General features: G+C 38.3%; 3 protein-coding genes, 1 long non-coding RNA gene and 1 other non-coding gene across 6 annotated transcripts; 2 read left to right on the forward strand and 3 right to left on the reverse strand.

Annotated features, from left to right (window-relative positions):
- Positions 1-4,739: 4,739 nt before the first annotated feature.
- On the forward strand, positions 4,740-6,668 carry LOC134213507 (uncharacterized). Its single transcript, XR_009979472.1, has 2 exons — positions 4,740-5,749; positions 5,960-6,668. It is a non-coding gene; the product is annotated as an uncharacterized LOC134213507 (long non-coding RNA).
- Positions 6,669-6,722: 54 nt separating this feature from the next.
- LOC134213505 (uncharacterized) lies at positions 6,723-8,867 on the reverse strand. 2 transcript variants are annotated; one of them, XM_062692619.1, is made up of 4 exons: positions 8,781-8,867; positions 8,396-8,699; positions 7,310-8,329; positions 6,723-7,243 (listed from the first exon to the last, which is right to left on the reverse strand). In XM_062692619.1, the coding sequence occupies exons 2-4, from the start codon at positions 8,642-8,644 to the stop codon at positions 6,905-6,907; spliced, it is 1,608 nt and encodes a 535-aa protein (XP_062548603.1). In that variant the 5' UTR covers positions 8,645-8,699; positions 8,781-8,867; the 3' UTR covers positions 6,723-6,904. The 2 variants fall into 2 exon arrangements, with proteins under 2 accessions (XP_062548603.1, XP_062548602.1); XM_062692618.1 differs by having other exon boundaries at positions 7,310-8,699; positions 8,781-8,866.
- A 906-nt stretch (positions 8,868-9,773) lies between these two features.
- LOC134213506 (uncharacterized) lies at positions 9,774-12,272 on the reverse strand. Its single transcript, XM_062692621.1, has 3 exons — positions 12,151-12,272; positions 10,339-12,011; positions 9,774-10,278 (listed from the first exon to the last, which is right to left on the reverse strand). The coding sequence occupies exons 2-3, from the start codon at positions 11,710-11,712 to the stop codon at positions 10,108-10,110; spliced, it is 1,545 nt and encodes a 514-aa protein (XP_062548605.1). The 5' UTR covers positions 11,713-12,011; positions 12,151-12,272; the 3' UTR covers positions 9,774-10,107.
- An 810-nt stretch (positions 12,273-13,082) lies between these two features.
- Positions 13,083-15,199, reverse strand: LOC134217876 (uncharacterized). The gene is made up of 2 exons (XM_062696706.1): positions 13,697-15,199; positions 13,083-13,632 (listed from the first exon to the last, which is right to left on the reverse strand). The coding sequence occupies exons 1-2, from the start codon at positions 15,053-15,055 to the stop codon at positions 13,372-13,374; spliced, it is 1,620 nt and encodes a 539-aa protein (XP_062552690.1). The 5' UTR covers positions 15,056-15,199; the 3' UTR covers positions 13,083-13,371.
- Positions 15,200-18,381: 3,182 nt separating this feature from the next.
- Positions 18,382-18,456, forward strand: Trnaa-agc (transfer RNA alanine (anticodon AGC)). The gene has a single exon. It is a non-coding gene; the product is annotated as a tRNA-Ala (tRNA).
- Positions 18,457-23,060: the final 4,604 nt, after the last annotated feature.

Consider the following 23,060-nt stretch of genomic DNA (forward strand, 5'->3'; position numbering starts at 1 on the left):
AAATAGCGGGACCTTGTCATGGTGCTCTTGAGAAACAAAACAACAACTGTATCGAAACCTATACTGCATTGCTTATCAATAGTAATGAAGTAATTCGACATGCACTTTAACACTAAGGATACGGGTAACGCTACAATAGATCTAATAACAGGTCGCAGTGGCACACCCGAACAGGAAAAAAAAATGTTTCTGCCTTTCTCCTACAACAAAGTTGTACCGAAAGGCCATCATTTTAATCCAAAATCGAACTTTTTTTATAGAAGCCTCGGAGACCCATGATGTTATATACCAATCGACTCAGCTCGTCAAACTGAACAAATGTCTGTCAGTCCGCGTGTGTGTGCAAACGAAAACTGAAAAACATTAGCCACTTTTTCATATAGTAATTCTTAACCGGTTTTCTCGCAACAAGTCCCAAGTAATTATTAAGCCGTTAAAATCGACTTTATTTCGGCTCTATAGTCGCATTAAAAACCTGGTCAACAGCTCTAATAAGATTTAAATTATTATTTTTATATTTAATATTTTTTAATTTTGCAATATTTAAATTATTAAAATTCTCGACAGTCTTGGCAAGTCTGTGTACTTTACGACTTTGGATTTAAAGTCAGGCTTTCACCAAATCGAGATGAACAAAAAGGACATAGAGAAAACAGCATTTTCAACAGGACAAGGGCACTACGAATTCACACGTATGCCTTTTGGCTTGAAGAACGCGCCCGCCACTTTCCAGCGAGCGATGAATAGCATATTGGCTGATTACATTGGTATTATATGCTTCGTTTATCTGGATGATATCATCATCATTGGATATAACTTAGAAAATCACCTTGAAAATGTTTCAAAGGTTTTAAAACGTCTAGCGGATTTCAATCTTAAAATCCAGTTAGACAAGTGTGAGTTGTTGCGAACCGAAACAGAATTTTTAGGTCATGTAATCACTCCCAATGGCATTAAGGCAAACCCCGATAAGATACAAAAAATTCTAGAATGGCAATTACCAACTACATCAAAGCAGATTAAACAATTTTTAGGACTTACTGGATATTATAGAAGGTTCATTAAAGACTATTCTAAAATTACTAAACCCTTCACGAAGTATTTGAAAAAAGATGTAGACATAAACATAAATGATAAAGATTACAAAGAATCTTTTGAAAAATTGAAAACCATCATATCTTCGGATCAGGTTCTTGCCTATCCTGATTATAACCTTCTTTTTATTTTGACCACGGATGCGAGCAACTATGCTTTGGGCGCGGTTTTATCACAAAAACAGGATGGAACAGAGAGACCAATAGCATTTGCCAGTCGGACCCTCAATAACACTGAACTAAATTATTGGACCACAGAAAAAGAAGCATTGGCGATAATTTGGGCTATTAACAAATTTAAACAATATCTGGGTAGGAATATATTTACTCTCATAACAGATCACAAACCTTTAACATACATAAAGAATTCTAAAAAGAATCTAAAATTGATCAATTTGAGCCTTGAACTAGAAAACTATGATTATGATATAGTTTACAGGTCAGGAAAAACAAACGTTGTAGCTGACGCACTTAGCCGTAAAATAGATGCGAACGCAAATGACGTTGACGAAGAATCCTTGGCTACAAATCACTCTGCGGATAGTTCAGGTGATTTCTTCATTCATTTTACTGAACGAGCAATCAATAGTTATCGCAATCAAATAGTATTCAGGCAAACAACTTTCAATAGCATTATAACAGAGAACCCTTTTCCTAACTTCAACCGTGTAACTATTTGTGCAACGTCGTATGATCCAGAGAACATAACCAGATTTATCAAAGAATATAGCTCGGGTACACAAACCGCCATTCTGGCACCTGAAAATCTATTCCAGTTAATACAAGAAGTTCACAGGGAACACTTTTCGTTGACAAATTCGCATTTCGTCATTACTCAAAATATCGTCGAAGATGTGACTTCGGAAAACAGGCAAGATCAAATAGTTCGCACTGAACATGAACGAGCCCACCGTGGAATATCAGAGATGGAAAAGCAAATTAAGAGAGCATACATACTAATTTCCTGGAATGACAAAAATGATTAGGCAAATAGTAAATTCTTGCTCTATTTGTGCAAAACACAAGTATGAAGGCAAGCCCTACAACATTAAAATTTCTCCGAGACCCGTGGAAAAATCACCCTTCGATAGAGTCCACATAGACATTTTTGGAATCGATAAGCATAACTACTTATCATTAATATGTGCTTTTTCTAAGCACTTACAAATGATCGAAATTCCGTCCCGAAATCTTACCGATATTCAACAAGCCCTTATATCAGAACATTTGGAGCCCCAAAGAAAATAATTTGTGACCATGAAGCTGCGTTCACTAGCTTACAGTTGAAAGCCTTTTTAGCTAATTTAGGAACAGACATTGAGTTTGCTTCATCCTCCGAGTCGAACGGACAAATTGAAAAGACTCATAGTACTATTATTGAGATATACAATACCAATAAACATAAATTTGAAGGACAAAGTTCGCCAGAGATCGTAGCTATAGCAACAGCCCTTTATAATAATTCAGTTCACTCAGCTACTTTTTTTAAACCCAACGAAATTGTGTTTAATCAACGTAATAATATTGATCCAGAACAGATTGCTGAGGAAGCAAAAAATTTATACGCGAAGGTCACCAACCAATTGATAAAATCAGCAAAGACAATGACGAAACATAACCCAGAAAGAGAAGACCCCCAAATTTTGTTGAGAACACAGACATTTTCATAAAGAAAACCACAAGAAAAAAGTTAGACCCCAGATTCACAGAAACTAAATGCCTAAAGAACAATGAACATTCTGTTGCAATCAAGAGAAATGTGAAAAGAAATAAAAATAAACTAAAGCGAATTAGGAACAGAAACTAACATATTTTTCTCTATTTTCAGATAAAACGTCGAATACCCAACAATACCATCAACACATTAACGCCGTTTTCTACTTTCAGCTTGAAACCATATTGAATAAAATTACTAATAAATTCATTTTTTGCCTTTCTCGTATACTAAGTATACGGTAAAGGCTATATGATCGCTCCAAAAACAAACTTTTTATAGAAGGCCCGGAGACCCATAGTGTTATATACCAATCGACTCAGTTCGACGAATCGAGGTGATGTCTGTGTGTGTGTGTGTGTGTGTGTGTGTGTATGTGTGTGTGTATGTGTGTGTGTGCAAAACTACTCAACAAAATGTCACTCATTTTCGGGCACTTATCCTCAACCGATTTGCTCGCAACAAGTTGCATTCGACGCAGAATCCTGTCCCATTGTTTCCTATTTGAAATTGGCCAGATCGGACTATGGGATCAAAAGTTATGGCCAAAACACAAAATCATACGAAAAAATCGTGTAACAAGTGTCACTCATTTTTCGGGCACTTATCCTCAACCTATTTGCTCGCAACAAGTTGCATTCGACGCAGAATCCTGTCCCATTGTTTCCTATTTGAAATTGGCCAGATCGGACTATGGGATCGAAAGTTATGGCCAAAATACAAATTCATACAAAAAAATCGCGTAAAAAATGTCACTCATTTTCGGACACTTATCCTCAACCGATTTGCTCGCAACAAGTTGCATTCGACGCAGAATCCTGTCCCATTATTTTCTATTTGAAATTGGCCAGATCGGACTATGGGATCGAGAGTTATGGCCAAAATACAAATTCATACGAAAATATTGCGTAAGAAATGTCACTCATTTTTCAGGCACTTATTCTCAACCGATTTGCTCGCAACAAATTGCATTCGACGCAAAATCCTTTCCCATTGTTTCCTATTGAAAATTGGACAGGTCGGACTATGGGATTGGAAGTTACCTTTTTTCATAAAAATCACAAAAATGTCACCTATTTTTCGGACACCTAACCTTAATCGATTCACACGAAACAAGTTGCATTCGACGCAGAATCCTGTCCCATTGTTTCCTATTGAAAATTGGCTAGATCGGACTATGGGATCGGAAGTTATGGCCGAAACACCATTTTAGCCTTTTTATACGAAAAGGCTGTATGTTCGCTCCAAAAACCAAACTTTTACAGAAGGCCTGGAGACCCATAGTGTTATATACCAATCGATTCAGCTCGACGAACTGAGATGATGTCTCTGTCTCTCCCACTTCATACGGGAGTTTGGCAGAAAAACGGTCATGAGATTTATATCATAACAAATGTTGCCCTCCGCTCGCGTGATGGGAATGACATTTTCGTTTTCTTTTTGTGTAGTCGGAGCTTCAGTTCAACTAACATCCAAAAGTGATATCCTTAAAATATATGACTGGGTGAAATAAAACAGGGTTATGTACGTCAAAAAGATTGGAAAAGGAAACAAAAATGTCGAAATTCTTATTAGCATATTGTAGATCAAGCTGAAAACCGAACCGAGGTCCCGCGAAATCGCATTTTCTCGCATTTCCGGATGTTGCAACTGCATCGCGAGTAGTGCGCAACTGTGCCATAGTCGGGCACCACTCGCGATGCAGTTGCGACATCCGGGAATGGGACAAAATATGATTTTCGGTTTTCAACTGGATCTACAATATCTTTGCCATAAATAATCTGATTTTCATAGAACGGACAAAGAAATTTGTCTTTTTTACTCCTAGCCACTAGCTCATCTTTTTTCAAGCACACACATTTTACGAAGGTCGAGAAAGGCACCATCACCGCTAGGTGGATTAATCTGGGTTTTTTGTATAATTGCAGCTCCCATACGAAGGACGAAAACAAAAAAAACACATTTTAATATGATAAAAAATAGATTTAATAACTGCTCAATAGGAATGATTAGGCTACTATTTTTACATATAATTTAAATAGTCGTAATTGTTCAAATTAATTGCCAGGAGATAGAAATTGCAAACCTAAATTCAAATCCAATTTTAACTTTGAGAATCAAATCTTGTAAAATTCAAACAGGAAATGTCTATATTATTCATCCTATAAACACTACAAATTTAGAAGTTACAATCAATTCTTTGACAAATTTAGCGTATAAAAAGATTAATAATCATTTATCTGAAATTGTTAAACACAAAATTAACTCTTATATTCCAATTTCATTCAAATACAACCACGAAAACGTTTAGCTAGGAGCCTGAACCTTATCGGAACGACTTGGAAATGGATCAGTGGAAGCCCGGACGCCGAAGACCTTCACATTATCAACACAACCCTGAACAACTTAATCGAAAGCAACAACCAACAATATAAAGTCAACGAACAGATTGGTAAAAGATTGGAGTCATTAACCAGAGCAGTCAATAAGGTAATTGAAAGCAAACATGAAAACCAGATCATACTGAATGAAATAGAAACCATCACCACCATTATTAATATTGACCTGATCAACAAGATACTAGAAGAAATTCAGGACGCAATATTGTGGACTAAAATATCAGTTGCCAACAGCAAAATTCTCACAACCCAAGAGATACACACAATTCGAGTATTATTGGAGGATCAAGGAGTTTACACAGATCTGCCAGACGAAGCACTAAACTTAGTGCAACCCAAAATTGCCGTTAACCACGAAACCCTACTGTACATCTTACGTGTACCAAAACTGGAGAGAGAAGAATCAGCAATACTTCAAATCCATGCGCTGAATAATAACAATTCAATGATTAGGAAATATCCAACACACCTGGTTAAAAGCAGTCATGGACCATTCACAACCACCAAACCTGATGAATTCATTCAACTTAGTAGTTACATCAGTAAGTACTCAGATCAATGTATATCGAGTTTGATATTGGGAAAGAAGAGCTATTGTACTACCAGACGAGAGAATAGTACAGAAGCACAACTAATAACCGACAACCAATTATTAGTTAACAATGCGAAATCAGAGTTACTAAAAACTGATTGTGGTCCCGATAATCGCATCCTAGAGGGAAACTTTTTAATAACATTTTACAATTGTACAGTAACTATCAGAAACCAGCAATTTTCATCAATCAGCCGAATCGTTCATCCGTCCATCATTCAAGGGGCTATGTACAATCTGATAATACACCACCAATTAGAGGAGGACGACATAAATTATCTCAACAATAAAACTATAACCAACAGGAAAATGATTAATCACGTTTACTTGAAGCAGTTTACAAATCAACTTTGGTATTGGAGTTTATTTGGAGGGTTAACACTCTCAACCATTATAACCATAACATTAGCTGTGTTTGCTCTACTCTATTACAGACAAACTGTTCGTTACTTCATTTCTAAGCTAACCAAAAGAGACCCCAAATCTTCATCGCAGAATCCCATTGAAGACGCGTGAGGCCACGCTTTTTTCACCCCCCGGAGGAGTTATGATACAATATGCACATCAACCGTAATAGCGACAACAAGAGGGCCCTGCCAACAGAGAAGCACCGTCAGCAGAACCCCTGGACTTCGAACCCAATCAGCCGTTGTCACCCAGAAAGTAATAATGCACCATCAGCAGAATTCCCCACCGGTCGATCACCGATGTTCCAAATAGGCAGGCATAGGAAATGTTAAGTTAGCAATAATAAATTATAAAAGGTAGTGAATGACAGTGAATTGGGCAGTTCATAGTTAGTAAGCAGTGAATTCAGATGTAATTAGTGTAAAGTTTGATTAATAAATTATTTTTTTTTGATTCCGTAACACTTGTTACTATAATTATATGTGGAATTCATAAACTTTGAAATGTAAGTTAACTTATCACGATGGCATTTGATATAAAAGTTTATTACTCGGCTTTATTCTATGACTCGCATTTCGCTTACTTCTATGCATGAGCAGCAACTAAAAGTTAAATTTGGTACCAGTATGAAGATGTTCACTACTAAAAGTTCGTAGTAACGATGTGCATAATAAAACATGAAACTAATTGCTGGAAATCAAAAACTCAACGGATCAATTATATCTTGAGTAAAAGGGTTAAATGTATAATCATAGTTAATTCTGTCGTTAGTGAAAGGGCTAAAACGTTGATCATGATTGCAGAATTGATGTTTCGTATTGTAGAACAGGTCAGATGAATTCGATGTGTAATCGATCTCACATACTTTTCCGAATTGCAATGGAAAAATCGATCTCGTTGTCGTGCCTCTTAGTTTGACATTGTCAAGCTTCATCCGTGCCACGTTGGGCAAAGGAACAGTATTAGTTGTAGCCGGTGCTCCATCATTACCATTAATTGCACCGCAGTTGATCGTGCATCGAACGATGGCAATGCTCTGGAACGATTTTTTTTTATAAATTGGTTATGATATACAAGGCTCGAAGATACAAATGTAACTCACCTTCAGCGATTTCCATTCGGATAACATTCGGAAAAAATTGATACTAATATCAATGTTGTATAGCTCCAAATTTTCCAACCCAAAGTCATTACTAGCATACCAAGCATCGTCTTCGATTGCAGTTTCTTGGTAACTTCTGAATAGAACCAGTTTCGATAGATTTTTATGATTCAACACAAAGAAGTTTGCAATATGTTCGATTGACTGCTTCAGACCGGATGATTCCAAGTCCAAAAAGAGCTCTTTGAGGTGATCACATTCGTGTAGTTCAAGGATGCGCAACGTTTTCCAACATACTGATAAAGTTTTCAGCTGAGGAGCACTTACAGACATAGAGCTGGTAGAGCAAGTAACATCTCTCAGTTTCAAGAACTCCAAATGTTTTGCTGGAACTGAACCGGTTGCATGCACTTCAACGGTGCGTAGCTCAAGCGTTTCTAATATTATAAAATTGTTGAATATTTTATCCAATCTCAACAAACCTTTTTCAGAGTTGGAATCCTGTATTGTAATACTTAAAACTTTCAACTGATCACAGTCATGCATTGCTTCCACATTTCTCAGTGATGTTTTTGCGCTGCCGAAACTCAGACTCAAATACCGAAGCTGATGCATACTTTGTAAGTAACCAACATCACAGTTACCGTAAACTATTGTCATGATGAGAGTTTCTACGTTGGGCATACTTCCAATAAATGTATCGTCGAAGTGCTTCGTGTAAAACATACACCTGACGAACTTTAGTCGATCGCTCGTTGGAATTCGGACCACACACGATGCGTCCAAGCTATCATCAATGTAGACACATTCCATGTTTGGAGCATTGATGGTGACCGTCTTTTGCCCATATCCATATAAGCATTCGTGCCAGACCAAATGTTTCAAGTTTGGCAAAGAAAGTTCGAAGTCTTCCGGCCCGCATAGTAAGTGATCGGCGAATCTATCGTCGATTGATACTTTAATTAACTCACATTGCTCCATCCAACTTCTAAATGTATTATAGAATCGGTAGAGATAGTCCTGTAAACAACCAGATAGATGCAGTTTTCGAACTCTCGGAAACCTTTGCGTAAAGATCGTTACTACCGCCTGCAATGTTGACCATTCGTCCATTCGGTGGATACGAATAGTTTGATATTCGCGCACACAGTTCTGCAAATCGTTCAAATGGTGTGCTGTTGCCTCGGTGATGCACAAATTTCCTTTGCGTACGATAAACAGTTCAGAAGCTTTATTCCACCGATGACACACGATCGATGCCATTTTTAGTGTGTGGTAGTCGAGATAGGACATTATATGTTGCAAGAGCTCCAGAGGAAGCAAATTGATATCCATTGGGAATGTCTTTCAAGCTGTGATAGCTACTTTTTACAAATCTACAAAGATTCCACTGAAATAATTTTTATTATTGAAAATAAATTGATAAAATAAGAGATTAAAAGCAAAAAAAGTAACGATTACAGAATATTACCCAGCTCAGAAATTTTTGATTGTGTTTTTCGTGAGGCCAGCTCAAAAAATTTGTTTTTAAGGCTTTCACTCACCACAATACAGAGTGATATACTTTGTAGAAGGGTAATCGTATATGTATTTATAATCTATGCGTTCACGCTGAACTCAGATGTTTCGTGTTGTTACTTGTTGCACATATCTCCGTGTGCTTATAAATAAGAGCCATGAAGAATGAACCAAAACAATTTCAAATTTGTAGCGCTTCCATCACCAATGCTTCATTCATAAAAGGAATGTATGGAAGATTCATGATCAAACACGTAAATGCTGTATACTTACAGTGGGTTTTCATGATGTGAAATTTGTGTGCGTGGATATGCAAGGCACCCTACTCCCGATGAGAAGAGAATAACATGAGGTTAATTATTACTCTTCAGGGGATGTCTATTGCGCAGCTTTGAGTCTTCTTATTTGAACTTAGATTCAAACAATAGCCTTTATCGCAGATTTTTACACAAACCATAAAATTTATCAAATGTGATATGTGCATCGTAGCAGCCTTAGGCCTTCCTTAGCCGTGCGGTAAGACGCGCTGCTACAAAGCAAGACCATGCTGAGGGTGGCTGGGTTCGATTCCCGGTGCCGGTCTTGGCAATTTTCGGATTGGAAATCGTCTCGACTTCCCTGGGCATAAAAGTATCATCGTGTTAGCCTCATGATATACGAATGCAAAAATGGTAACTTGACTTGGAAACCTTGCAGTTTATATTAACTGTGGAAGTGCTTAATGAACACTAAGCTGCGAGGCGGCTCTGTCCCAGTGGGGGATGTAATGCCAATAAGAAGAAGAAGAAGAAGACTTATACTGCCGTCATACGCATATTTGTCCCATGTTTGCTGGGATTTCCTATGTACATGGGACTGTTATGCGTATAAAGGCAGTATAGGTCTAGTGATAATTACTACTTACTTCAAATCTACTCGTTGAAAGAAGAGACACTGAACTTGGCAAACCAGCGGTTTCTTCCACGGTGCCCCAGCGACATCCAAATGTAAATTCCCTTTCGTTGCAAGCGTCTCAGTCACACAGTCTTGAAACTAGGCTGCAACAACTAAACATTAATGATCTACCCGAACATCGACCGATTCATGAAAGTTCATCTAGACTGGGCCGTTCCTCACTGAGACATAACGTGTATAACGATGACGATATGGGTACTATGAAAATAATTTCTATTCGAATATATAGTTTTATAACCTCATTAGCGTAATTTTTGGTAGCAAAGAAAAATAGTTTTTTTTTAAGATATAATTATAATATTTGATACTAACTACTATCCGAAACATTAGGCACAATCCGATGAGATCTCCCTTGCCAACAAAGGAAAATCATTTCTTTTCGTATTTTTAAGTCGGTTATTTCCAAGAGTTTCGATTTCATGTACTGATGGCAGACGAATTATTTCGCTATCTACAAGACCGTTACAATCAATGGTACAGCCGTTTAAGGTTAAAGTCTGAAAAATTAAATAATTGGTATGGGTATATATTGGTTTGGTATAAAATGATTTACTCACCTGTAATGAATCCCACTCAGAAATCATTTTGAAAAAGCCAACTGCCACATTGATGGATTGTAGTTCAAGATGTTTGATATTAAACTCCACGGCACCAGTAGTTAGTTTATCAAGGTTATCTTTCTGATGATAATGTCCTATTAGGCATAAATGCGTCACCTCTCCGTGTGCTTGTAGAAACGGGATAATAATACGTTTGAATGTTTTTCTCATGCTTTTTAATATTAGGAACAGTTTAAGGTTGGAAAGTCTGACGGTGTTGATAAAATCTATTTTGTCCAAGACATTCACATCTAACGTAAGATTCTCGAGATTAGGGGCGTTCAAGGTAATCGTTTCGTCAAAATATTCAACACTTCGCAAGTCAAGGTTTTTGAGATGTATTGCTTGAACGCAGTTTTCCGCATCGAAATCAATGCGGCGTAACGTAAGGGATTCTAAGGCAGGAAAACTGTTGAAGAAATGTTCCAAATTAATGGAGCATCTGTCTACTGAACATGAGATTCTCAATGTTTTAACTTGCAGGTGAGCACAGGCGGCCTCTAATTGATCGAGCGATTTCATCTTGCTGATGAATGTTATGTTTAAATATTTTAACTGATGTAATGCACTGATGAATCTAAGATCAATTCGATATTCAAGAGTCAATTTAAGACTTTCCACGTAGTCGAGACTAGTTTCGAACATTTCTGAAAAATTATCCTCAAACAGTATGCATTCGATATGCTTTACATGGCTGCATTGCAATCTTAATTCGCCAAGTCGACAACTGTCATTGCTTTCAAGACAAATCGTTTCCAATTTAGGGGCGTCTATTGTAATTGTCCTCCATGGGTCATGCGTACATTCTTTCCATAAAATATGTTTCAAATTCGGCATCGTTAAAATCCATTCACTTTTTTCACCATGATTTATAGAATCATCATAATTGGAACTTTTCATTGAAACATCCAAAAAATTGCATTGTGTAAGCCAATCTCGATGTGTAGAATATAAGCGATGCAAGTCTTGGCTTTGAATATCTTCCAAATATAAGGCATCGATAGTTGTAAACCGCTCGGCACATCCTGCTACGAATGGTTCGAGTTGTTGCCACTCATCTAACGCTGTATTACAGTCGAAGGCAACCGTTCGATAATTGCGCAAACTGTTCCGAATGACATTCAATGTGGATTGTCGATCATCCCACTCGGCCAGGGCTGCGTAGGTTCTCGGGAAGGAGCTGGTGATATTGAGCTTGACTTTATCCACTATGAACTTTTCGGATGCTTTATTCCAACGGTGACAAACTAGCGATATCTGCTCCAGGTCCGTATACGATAAAAAGCAGAATATTTTCTGCAGCAATTCGACCGGGAGGTAATTGATAGACATGCTTACGAACCGACGTCAAAGAGTAAGTATCACCACACTGCACTTCTAATGCACAGTTTGCATTTATGCATTTGCGTATTGCATTTTCTAATTCAACGAATGCAGGCGTTTATCAGGAAATTCCAAACACATACACACAGCGCATGGTTTATCACGCTGTCGTACATCGGTGTTCATTTCAAGGGCACAGCCGCAATTATTCGTCATCCGCCGGTTTCAAATGGAATTGCCGACCATTCGAGACTGTGTCGGACTTGGAACGACTGATAAAGAAGTCTCAGTATTTCGTTCATAAACAGCTATAAAAATGCAAAGTTTTAGGACCACTGAAGCAATGTTTAAACGTTTGCTCCTGCATAATGTGCAGAGGAGTATGATATACGATGCATTGTAGCACAGTGTGTGATTGTAGTGAATCTGGAAGATGAAAATTCGTACCTTGTGAGGTCTCGCATGACTTCGGTCTGGCTGATGAATTCATTAGACACGGCAGTAGGCTTTAGCGTTGTTGTTCATGTATTTGTCATTGTCCAGAGATGGTCTAGTAGCCTAAAAATTTGAAACATAAGGAGAGTGAACCCAGAACAAAATATGATCAGAATACATCGAGTTAGAGAGATATCGAGAAAGGGAGGTTATCGAGATGTAGAATGCCCAAATGTATGTAGATTGAAGGGACCAAGAAAACCATCTACGTAGGGAGAGATATCGAGATATAGAACATCGAGATGTAGAGAGTCGACTGTATTTATATAAAAGATATTTTAGTTACTAGATAAAGATTGTCGCTTCGGTTCCCTTTGTTCTGCTGTCCGGAACATGTTGGGTACCAAGCTGTCAAATCGTATGGATTTTCCTTCTTTGACATTTAGCTCCCATCCTCGCCAGCAAAAGATGTTCCGGACAGCGACGACAGCGACAATCTTTATCTAGTAACTAAAATATCTTTTATTTATATCTTTTGGAGAGAATCTTTCGACTGAGAAAACTTGTAGTAAAGTGTCTTTCGGCGTTGCTGTCTCGAAGAAATTAACAACTATTTAGTTTCAATGTCCGACGTTTTTACAGAGCAACTTTACAGGGCAGCTTATCAAACTGATCACAGCAACGGTGGATGGTGTGCAAAACTAATATTCCGGGCGAACACTCCAGTTCGTTCGAATCCCGCCGGCGATAATACAAAATGATGGACTGTCGTGTATGTTGTTCAACAGCCGGGGTGCGATTTCCAACGGACCCAGTCTATTCATTTGTTCGGCGGCTGACACGGACATTTTCGGCCAAACATTTGCAAAGCTTTATGATATAATATTTTATGATAAGGATCATTTCGGAAACTCATGGATAACTATTAGAAAACAAACACGTGGTTCACAGACTATTCGATTTTATTCACAAATTTTAATTTATTCAACCTCATAGATCGAAATGATTAAATTGTGCTTTTCAAAGTTAGTCGAAGAATTCCTCAAATTTCTTTGTGAGTAGAACGCCTTAAGACCTGATAACTTATAACTAGATTACACTCAATTCGTAGGAATCCATATCCCAGTAGGAATCACGAAAGTTGTTTGCAATTTTCGATGAAATCGTGTTGGATGAATAGTTTGTACAACAATTCAAGATAAGTTATTTTGTGAGAATAGTTTTGTTCGACCTTTACATCGGGTTTATTTTTCCATTCGCTGGTCCACAGTTCGAACCAGATAGACCATCGTCATCCCAAGATGTATTGAACAAGATGGATCCACGTAGTAATCGTCCCCTAAGCTCATCCCGCTTTTTTATCGATAACGGAAACAGTAGCTGCTTCCGATCACTTAACTGCACCTGCCTGATCTCCAACACAATCAAGTTTTGGAGTAGCACCTTTCGGAATGGTTCCCGAATACCGAGTAAACATTTCGTGAGGGTAAGATGCTGAAACATGAAAAAAGTATGTTTACAGTTTAGATGATAATTGAGTTTAAAGAATGGAACTCACTTTTAAATTTTTTGAACTTCCGATGACTTTCAGGCTTTCTATGGAGACAGCCATGTTGATGAGATTCAGTTGTGGCACTCCCATCAAAGCGTTTTGGGGACACACTGAATCCACTCTAGTGTTAGAGCCACCAGATTTGAACAGAGTAAGGGTACGGATATTTGAATGGAACTGATTCAAAAATGGACTCAAGTACGAATCTACAGCTTCAGCTAGATTAAGCGAATCTACATTCACGAAAAGCTCTACTTTCTTTGGCGAGGGAAGGTTCACTCTTGGGAGCAGCTTCACATCTAAGGACACTGTTTGCAGGGATGAAAAGCTGATTTCTAGAATGTCGTCGTCTTCCTTTAGTTTTACGTTGACTAGTTTAAGGGTGGTTAATTGGTGAAAGACTGATGTCCTTCCAGCGGAGCATAAGTACATATTGTTCAGCTCCAGTTGTCTCAGTCGAGGCAGCGATTCAGACAAGCGGTACAGATTGATGCTTGAAGAAGCGGTGTCTCCCATTAGAATCAGTTGTAGACCTTCCAGACCCGAGCAACTATTAATCGCATTCGTTGTTTCTACAAACAGCGGCTCCAACAGATCTTTATCGAGCTCAACTAATAATGTAAGCCATTTCAGTTTCGTCAATGCGTGTAAAAAATATACATCATGTACAGTATAGTATATGCGCAAAATAAGTGTAGTTAGATGTTCGAAAGATGCCTTGTAAAGATCCACAAAATTTTTCCTATACAAAGTGCATTCCAATGTTTCTAGAAAATGACAGTCAGGTAGTACAAGATCAAGTTTGCTGGCGAAGCTGTCGCTAATAGACACTGTCTTCAGATGAGGGGCATACACGGTGATGGCCCTGCTGCCTTTCCTTATATGAATCTCACTCCAGTGCAAGCATCTTGCTGCGGGCAACAGTATCGTGTAACTTCTTCCACTAAAGGTGTCGTTTTGCAAAAATCGATGATCTAGCGAAATGTGCACTTCTTCCAGATTGTCCACCCAGTTGGCATAGAGCTGAAAAAACTGACAAACATTATCGATCCATGACCGATTAATTTTTAGCCTCCGAAGGTTGAATTTTTCGGTGCAAACATCCATCACGGGCTTCAGCTCCTCCCACGAGCGCAGCGTGGTCAGCAGGAGATTGCAGTGGCTTCGTCGATTCCATTCCAGCTCGGTGAGAATGTAGTGTCGATCCAATTGGATTGCAAGCCAACTTTTCTTCGTTATTGACGCTTCTGTAGCACTGTACCATTCACGGCAAACCAAACTGGCACTGAGGAGATCATCCAGCGTGAGTTGGTCGAAAATTAACTGCACTATTTCTAGTGGCAAACTACCGAAATCGAAGGACATACTGTATGCACCTTTAAGTCACTCTACATATCACAAAACTTAAATTAATGAACGTTTTTCACTGGATTATTTGTCCAGAAAGGCAACAATAATGTTATGATATTCGGCGTATAATCAAATTATTACATTGTTCACGCATACATAAGGCAGAGAAGATTTGTCAAAAACAGCTGTTTGAATCTTCAGCCGGCTCTTCAAACAGTGTGGGTGGGTGGTTCATGCGCTGTCCAGAGTAGTGATGTGTATGCGAATGTTATCTTCAGCTGTACCGTAAACGAACTCAGTTTGTACATCTCCGAATACTGCAATGGATTCAATACAGAGCTAAATCCAAACCAGGAATTGTATTACGATTATTCAGTATAAGGTTCACTCATTTGCAAATACATGGCTCATTTGAGAAGCTGAATTTGAAAATGTATTGTGTATTGGGTATAAAGTTAGAAGATGAATTCTTCTCGAAATACAGGCAAATAAATAATGATAATGATGCGCTAAACAACCCATCATTTAGGGGAACTGCTCCTTGAATTCATACCATGTACCCAAATCAATATATACCATCCGAAAACAAAGAATTGGTGCGCAAATTGTTTTATTTCTCATTTTTGGAATTTTTTGTATGTATTTTATTTATTTTCGTCAAACATTTGTAGACTGTCCTAACCCTTTATAAGGCATCAGACGAATTTAAACAATAAAATAACAAAATCAACAATAGGATACAATGTTGATGGTATTAAACTTAAATGTATGTTTGTTAAACATTAAACAGTTCAGAAGCATTGAAAAATTGGTGGCAATATAGTTGCCACTGTCCGGCAAGCGGCAACATTGGTGGCAATTATTTGCCACTGCCTTGCAAGCGGGAAAACAGGCAAAAAAATAAAAATAAATGAAAGATTTTTAAGAATTAGTTTTTTTGTAAAACAAGTCAAAACAAGCCACGTTACATTTTTTAGTGAAGAGTCGTAAGTCAGAAAACGCATTATAAGTGAAAAAAATGTTTTGCGCTTTTGTTCCCAAGGAAAAAAAAACACAATTTCGTCAAAAATCCAAAAACCAAATATACAAGAAAGGCAAAGCATTTTTGAGGCAAAATACGCCATAATCTAACACAGGAGATTTAAAATAATTAATACCAACGGGAAAAATATATGTTTTATTTATTTATTATCAGACTAAGGCCGGAGTGGCCTGTGCTGCACTTAAAAGTCTTCTCCATTCAGCTCAGTCCATGGCTGCACTTCGCCAACCACGCAGTCTGCGGAGGGTCCGCAAATCGTCCTAATTCCAACCAGCAATCTGAGTGAACGAGCGAATATTTGTTTACCGGCAACCACGTGCTTTTTAGCATTTGCATTTTTGGCGGACAAAAGAATGAGCACGTGTCCCAGTAGGTGAGGGGTAGTTGGATGTATATGATGTTTATTACCTGATCGTGAGATATAAAATGTTTAATACTTGCCCTAAAAAACCGCGAAAAAATACCTAGAATAATTCCAAACAGATGAGTACTTGCCTGCGATTGGAGTGCGGAAGCCCCCTCCTCCGACCTCAAACACAGGACCGGGATGACTGCTGAACGCTGGCAGGAAGGGCTCGACTGTGCTGAGGGGAATAGGGGCCTCCTTACGACGGGCAGGCTGCATCCCGGTGATGTTTCATTTATGATTGAAGATTGACACGGAGTAATTTGGCTAAAAATGATGACCTCATCATGTGTGCTAAAAACGTACTTGCCTGGAATGGCAGGCTGGAAGCCCCTTTCTCCTGACCCATACACAGGGCCGGGACGGCTGTTGTACGCTGACAGGAAAGGCTCGACTGTAATGGGGGGCTTCCAACATGCTAATATCGGTGAAAGTCTCTAATTCAGCTCCATCACAGGGGTGATAGAAAGCGAGGGCGAAACATCCTGCGGCTGCAGCCGTGGCGTCAACGGTTTCCTGCTTTTCAGTGGATTCCGAAATTTTTGAACACCATAGTCTTCGATCTCATGGAAAAATAGCCCTTCAGGCTAGTTTGTAGGGTCTAATGCCATTTCCTTAAGTGAGGGTAGACACGAATGTCACTTTAGTGGTAAAGTGTCACTAATAAAGTATAATAATAATAATTAAGTGAGGGTAGATCCAATCTTGAAGGAAACGAAGCTTAACATACTGATGTCCTTCTCTTTTGCAACAAGCTTCACAATATCCGGGTCGATATCCAACGCTAGGTTTGATTTAACCATCGCACAAACCGCATCATTAGCTACATCCGGTCTTATTTTCGAAAGATACAACCAAAACTTATTTTCGTTTTCTTTGTTTGCATATTGGGACAGAAACAACATTTTCGGTTGGTTGTTTGCTGCGGATTCGACATTTTTCAGATGGCATCATATCAAGGTCGTTTATAATTAAATTTTCAATATTAAAGCGAATTTGTTTTAAATACCATACATTCTATTTAATAATTCGCGAGATTTCTTGATAGATTAATATGTAACACGTCTGCGTAACGCATACAAAGTGAAATTATAGACACTTCCGATGGAAGGGTCAAAACCAACATCAGAGCAGTAGTTACATGACTACATTTTACTGAACTAGCTTGGGTAAGTGTTCAAATAGTTCCAATAGCGTCGCGTTATAAATTAAATAGTTCGATGAATGACATGACATCAGAATTTTCCAAATTAAAGTTCATCTATCGCTTCAAGGCTTGGTAAGATATGCAATGTGGCAGGATAATATGGAATATGAAATCGTTCTTTCCAGCAACATGATTTGTTGGTAGGAATGATCAGTTCAATCAAAGGTAATTGCCTATTTCCGGGGATTAAACCACCCGACTTGGACGTTAATTTACAATGTTATGAAAACTCATATGTGAATATGTACGTTATGTGGAAGATATTGATTTGGAAAATGTATTGGAGGTAACCACTTTCCCTTCGATGGGACTCGAACCCTTGACCCTACAGTACGCTAGACTGGTGCTTTAACCAACTAAGCTACGAAGGACCTCCGTCGGCCTTCGCAACCTAGCGGCTACTGAACGAGCAACGCTGCTCTTGCCTACGCAATGCGGTCGGGTCTGAGCTTGACGAACGACTGGCAAATAGCTTACACAACCTCACTTGATCAGTACCGTTGCTGATGAAGAATGTGTATAGCCGCCAGACATTCTAAATACTCACGCTCCTCTAATGTGGACGTGTACAATACACATGTGGAAGTATTTGCTTGAGAAATGGATTGCGAGTGATTTGACTATGCGTCCAATTTGGGAATCTCGAGCTCGTTCAGTAGCCGCTAGGTTGCGAAGGCCGACGGAGGTCCTTCGTAGCTTAGTTGGTTAAAGCACCAGTCTAGCGTACTGTAGGGTCATGGGTTCGAGTCCCATCGAAGGAAAAGTGGTTACCTCCAATACATTTTCCAAATCAATATCTTCCACATAACGTACATATTCACATATGAGTTTTCATAACATTGTAAAGGAATGATCATGTTAAGTAAGGTACACCGGGGCAAGTTGAAATGCGGGGTAAGTTGAAACAGAAGCTGTAATTTAGATCAGCAATGACCGAATGCCCTGATTATTTTCTTCAACAAATTACTCCCCTAAACGCACCTTCTGACTGCCTTTCCCGGAAAATTACAGCTACTAAAAGCAATCCCTGCCATTGTTTATTTTTCGCCCTTTGCAAAATTCGAACCAACTTTTTGACGTGCCAATGAAACAGGTCCCAAAATGATGTTTGGAAGTGTTTTTTAATCAAATTTTCACGGTAGGTAATCATTCAATGTTGAATAAACATAATGATTATGAAAAATTGATGGAAGATACGTTTTAATTTTTGTATTTTGGTAGTTTGATATTGCTCCGCATTTTCAACCCATCGGGGCAAATAGAAACGCGTGGTGCGGGGCAAGTTAAAACAACGATTCATAACGTCACCCTCGCAATTAAAGTTCCAGAATTCAATACGGTCCGTACATACATTCGGAAAACAAAATTTAATAGAAAGGTTCAAAACTCTGAAAATTAATTTAATAAATTTCTGCCCATTCCGTCGTGAATGCAACCTTCCTACAATCTCCACTGAAGAATAGAATAAAAAGGGACCATGTTTAAGCTGCACGGTCCAGTTTTGAGTTTCTTAATTTACTTTGCCTCGCTGTGAGCACTAGCTCTCAAAAATAAAACATAGAGCATGTAAACATTTCGTTAACTCCACCTTTCACTTTCCCAGCTCTTTTCTCCGATCCAGGAGTTTATGACAGATACGCTGGCTAATTAATGTAAATTTATGAACAAGCCACAATCGAATTAATCAAGCGTATAATTCAAAGAAAAGAGTATAGAGTATCAAAATCTGGAATGTGACTTTTATGCGAGTAAATATCAAGATGAGACAAGTGGGATTTGATTTTCAAATTTCTAGAACAAAGCTTACTATTTTATCAGGGTTTTAGGAGACAATTTTAAGCTAATTTCTGAAAGATAATCAAAATCGTCAAAAATATACATGGGACTCTTATGCGAATCTTAGCAGTATAGTCACCTTTACAACCTCGTACATCTTGAGTTACACTGAGTACATATATTTTGTTTTTGATAAAGTACAGTTTGCTGTCTGTATACACCGCAGTGTTTCAACTTACCCCAAGTTGAAACGGAGCATATAAAAAAATAATGTTAGTATGCAAAATATTTTTTTTTTTTTATTTATCTACATAATCTTTATAATCGCATAAATAACCACATAACAGTTTTCAAAGCTTACGCAACTATGTACTATTTTCTAACACAATAAAATAAGTAATTTCATACCAAAGTACTATTGGGAATTGAAGTGAATGCTCATATTTCGTTTGAAAGAGACAAATGTCGTTTCGCTTCTATGATTACGAGGTAATTCGTTCCAAATTTTGACAGCACGGGCACGAAAAGAATCTCTCAAATTATTAGAAAGGGCTCTTGGAACAATAAGTAGTAATGCTCGAGAAGAGCGGGCAACCTTGAAGAAGTTTCGGAGGTAAATTGGGGGGTCATTTATAATTTTATATGTTTGGATGCATGTTCTTAGCTTAAGATGATTCACAAAATCACAACCAAGTAAAGACTTCTTATAGGCAGATATATGGTCATATTTTTTTAGATTGTATGCGTATCTTACAACTGCATTGAAAGCCTGGTTTAGTTTTTTGAGATTTGTCTTTGATACAAGACCAAACAATATGTCTCCATAATCGAATAGAGGTACTAAAAGTGACATGGCAAGTTGAATCCTGATGTGTTGAGGAGTACAATGCCGCAGCAAAAGTAGGGAGTGCAAGGCGTTGTAGACTTTACTGGAAACAGCGTTTGTCTGGTTTGTCCAATTTAAATTTGAATCCATAAGAATGCCAAGATTTTTAACCACATTAGAAAACGTGATGAAATCGTTTCCAACTTTAATTGGAGGAACAAAAGGTAAGGTTGCACGTTTAGTGTGAAAAATTATAGTCTGTGTTTTTTTCACGTTAAGAATCAGTCCATTCTGTTCACACCACACTAAAATATTTTAAACATCTGAGTTTATCCGACAAACGATTTCAGGTGCGGTGCTAGGTTCTCCGGAGATGTACAGCTGACAATCATCCGCATACAGGTTAAATTTACAGAAAGATAAACTCAATGGTAAGTCGTTTATAAACATCGAGAAGAGTAATGGACCGAGTATTGAGCCTTGTGGTACCCCAGTTTGGACTGCAATAATTTCGGATTGATGATTATTGTAGTCGACATACTGCAACCGATTGGAAAGATAGGATAGAATTAAATTTGAGGAGAAATGGTCTAAGTGGAAATTGTGTTTCAACTTTTCACATAATCGTCGGTGGTTAATAGAATCAAATGCCTTACTAAAATCTAAGAGCGTAAGGATAGTGATCATTTTTTTATCTAGTGCTTCCCTTATGTCATTTTCAATATTAATCAGTGCAGTCACTGTACTAGGTACATGTCTTCCGATACCCCGATTGGAAAGCGCATAGCAGGTTATTTCGGATTAAATATTCATTCAGTTGTTTAGAAAGTACTGACTCAAAAACTTTAGAAAGAGCGCAAAGGATGCTTATTGGACGATAATCTTTTTCGATACATGGATTATCAATCTTACTGATTGGAATAACTTTAGCAATTTTCCAATCGACAGGAAATTCGGATGATGTAATGCAGCAATTGAAAATATCAGTAATGTACGAATGTACGTAAGAGTGACACCTAAAGAAATCTTTAAAACATTCAATGGAATAAAGTCGTTTCCTACAGCATCGCATGAGGCAGTGGCGAACTCAGCTAAAACTTCATCACTAGTTACACACTGAATGAAAACTTTGGTTGTGTTTCAACATCTTCACTTTGATTGAAACTAAGGGGCGAGAAGTGTGCTGCAAAAAACATATTCAGGGAGTCAGCAGTTACGTCACCTCCACCTACATGAGTGTTCGTTTGTTTCAAGCCCAATCGTTTAATGTTTTTCCACAACTGCTTTGCAGGAAGATCAGCACTAAGTTGAGAGTTCTTGAGTGGGGCATGTATGTTAAGAACGGAGTAAAGTAAATCATTGAAACACCGAAGCTTTTCGTTGATTCCCACACAGTTGTAGACATTATCGAAATTGACACAACGAAGATCAGCAATAAACGAGTTTTTATCAACTTTATGATATTCGCGAGTCATGTGGCACTTCACATGTTGACGGTGCAGCAGAGCGAATTTCGGTATTTGCAACAGCAGCAGGACGAGTAGCAGTGTTTGCAGCAGCAGTAGTCCTGGAAATCACACTGGCGTAGGTAGTGGTAGTGGAGGCAGGATTTGAGGTAGCAGCAGCGGAGAAAGTGACGGTGACTGGTTCGGCGGTGGACGTGGTGGCAATTACTCGACTAGTGGTTGAGGTAGTGGTGGTGGCGAGTGCGGTGGTGGCTGGAGCGGCGGCAGGGGCAGTGGCATTGTTGAAAGTCTCGGTTTCGGTGATAGTTCTAGCATTCATTCCGGTAAAAGAAGCAGTAGGCAAACAGACTTCTGGATGATTCGGTGCGTTTTGGCCATCATTGTTGTAAAAAAGTTTGGTAAGGTTGCTTATTTTTTATGTATAATATTTGGCCCGAACTAGCAAACATCGCAAACGGATTCAAAAATTATCAAAGGGTGATTTTTTTACAGCACTTCAAAGTTCAACTTTGAAAAAACCGTTTCAACTTGCCCCGGTGTACCTAAAATCAGTTTGTACCGTTTTGCATATTGCATATTAAACCCCATTTTTGTCCTTGCAAAAAATAGCGTTTGCAACTCGTTGCAAAACTCGATTTTCTCCGCACTCGTAGTATTTATCCAACTCGGCAAGCCTCGTTGAAACGACTCCTGCTGAAAAAATCATCTTTTTGCTACTGGTTGCACAAACTACTATTAATTGTTTGGTTCCAAACTCCAGTTTAATCCAATTTAATTTAATGATTCCAGTTTAATAATATAATTTCTCAGAAAATGAGAACCAAAGTATAAAATAATGATTATTAAAAATATTCTTCTGGAAATTATTTTTTGCGGACTATTTTAAAACATTTACATGTAATACGGCAAAATTTCCTAATTTAAAATGGATATCAGCACCATTGCTGAATGTGTATCATTTATTTGCTAATGCCTTCTGCGAATGAGTGAAAATAATTATAATTCAATTAAATTCAAGTACCACATCTACTATAGCGGCGGTGACAGAGCAAAACGAGGAGTTGGCTTCATGGTGATCGGGAAGCAGATGAAGCGTGTTAGCCGGTGGAAGCCGATAAGCGACCGCATTTGCGTGTTGAGAATGAAGGGCAAATTCTTTAACCTGATCAGCATCTATGCCCCAACGAACGACAAGCCTGATGACGTGAAGGATGAGTTCCTTGAGAGCCTTGATAAGGCCTATGGAAAGTGCCCAACACACGATGTAAAGATGGTCATCGGGGATGCAAATGTGCAG

The sequence above is a fragment of the Armigeres subalbatus genome, chromosome 2 (genome assembly GCF_024139115.2).
Source record: "Armigeres subalbatus isolate Guangzhou_Male chromosome 2, GZ_Asu_2, whole genome shotgun sequence".
NCBI lineage: Eukaryota > Metazoa > Arthropoda > Insecta > Diptera > Culicidae > Armigeres > Armigeres subalbatus.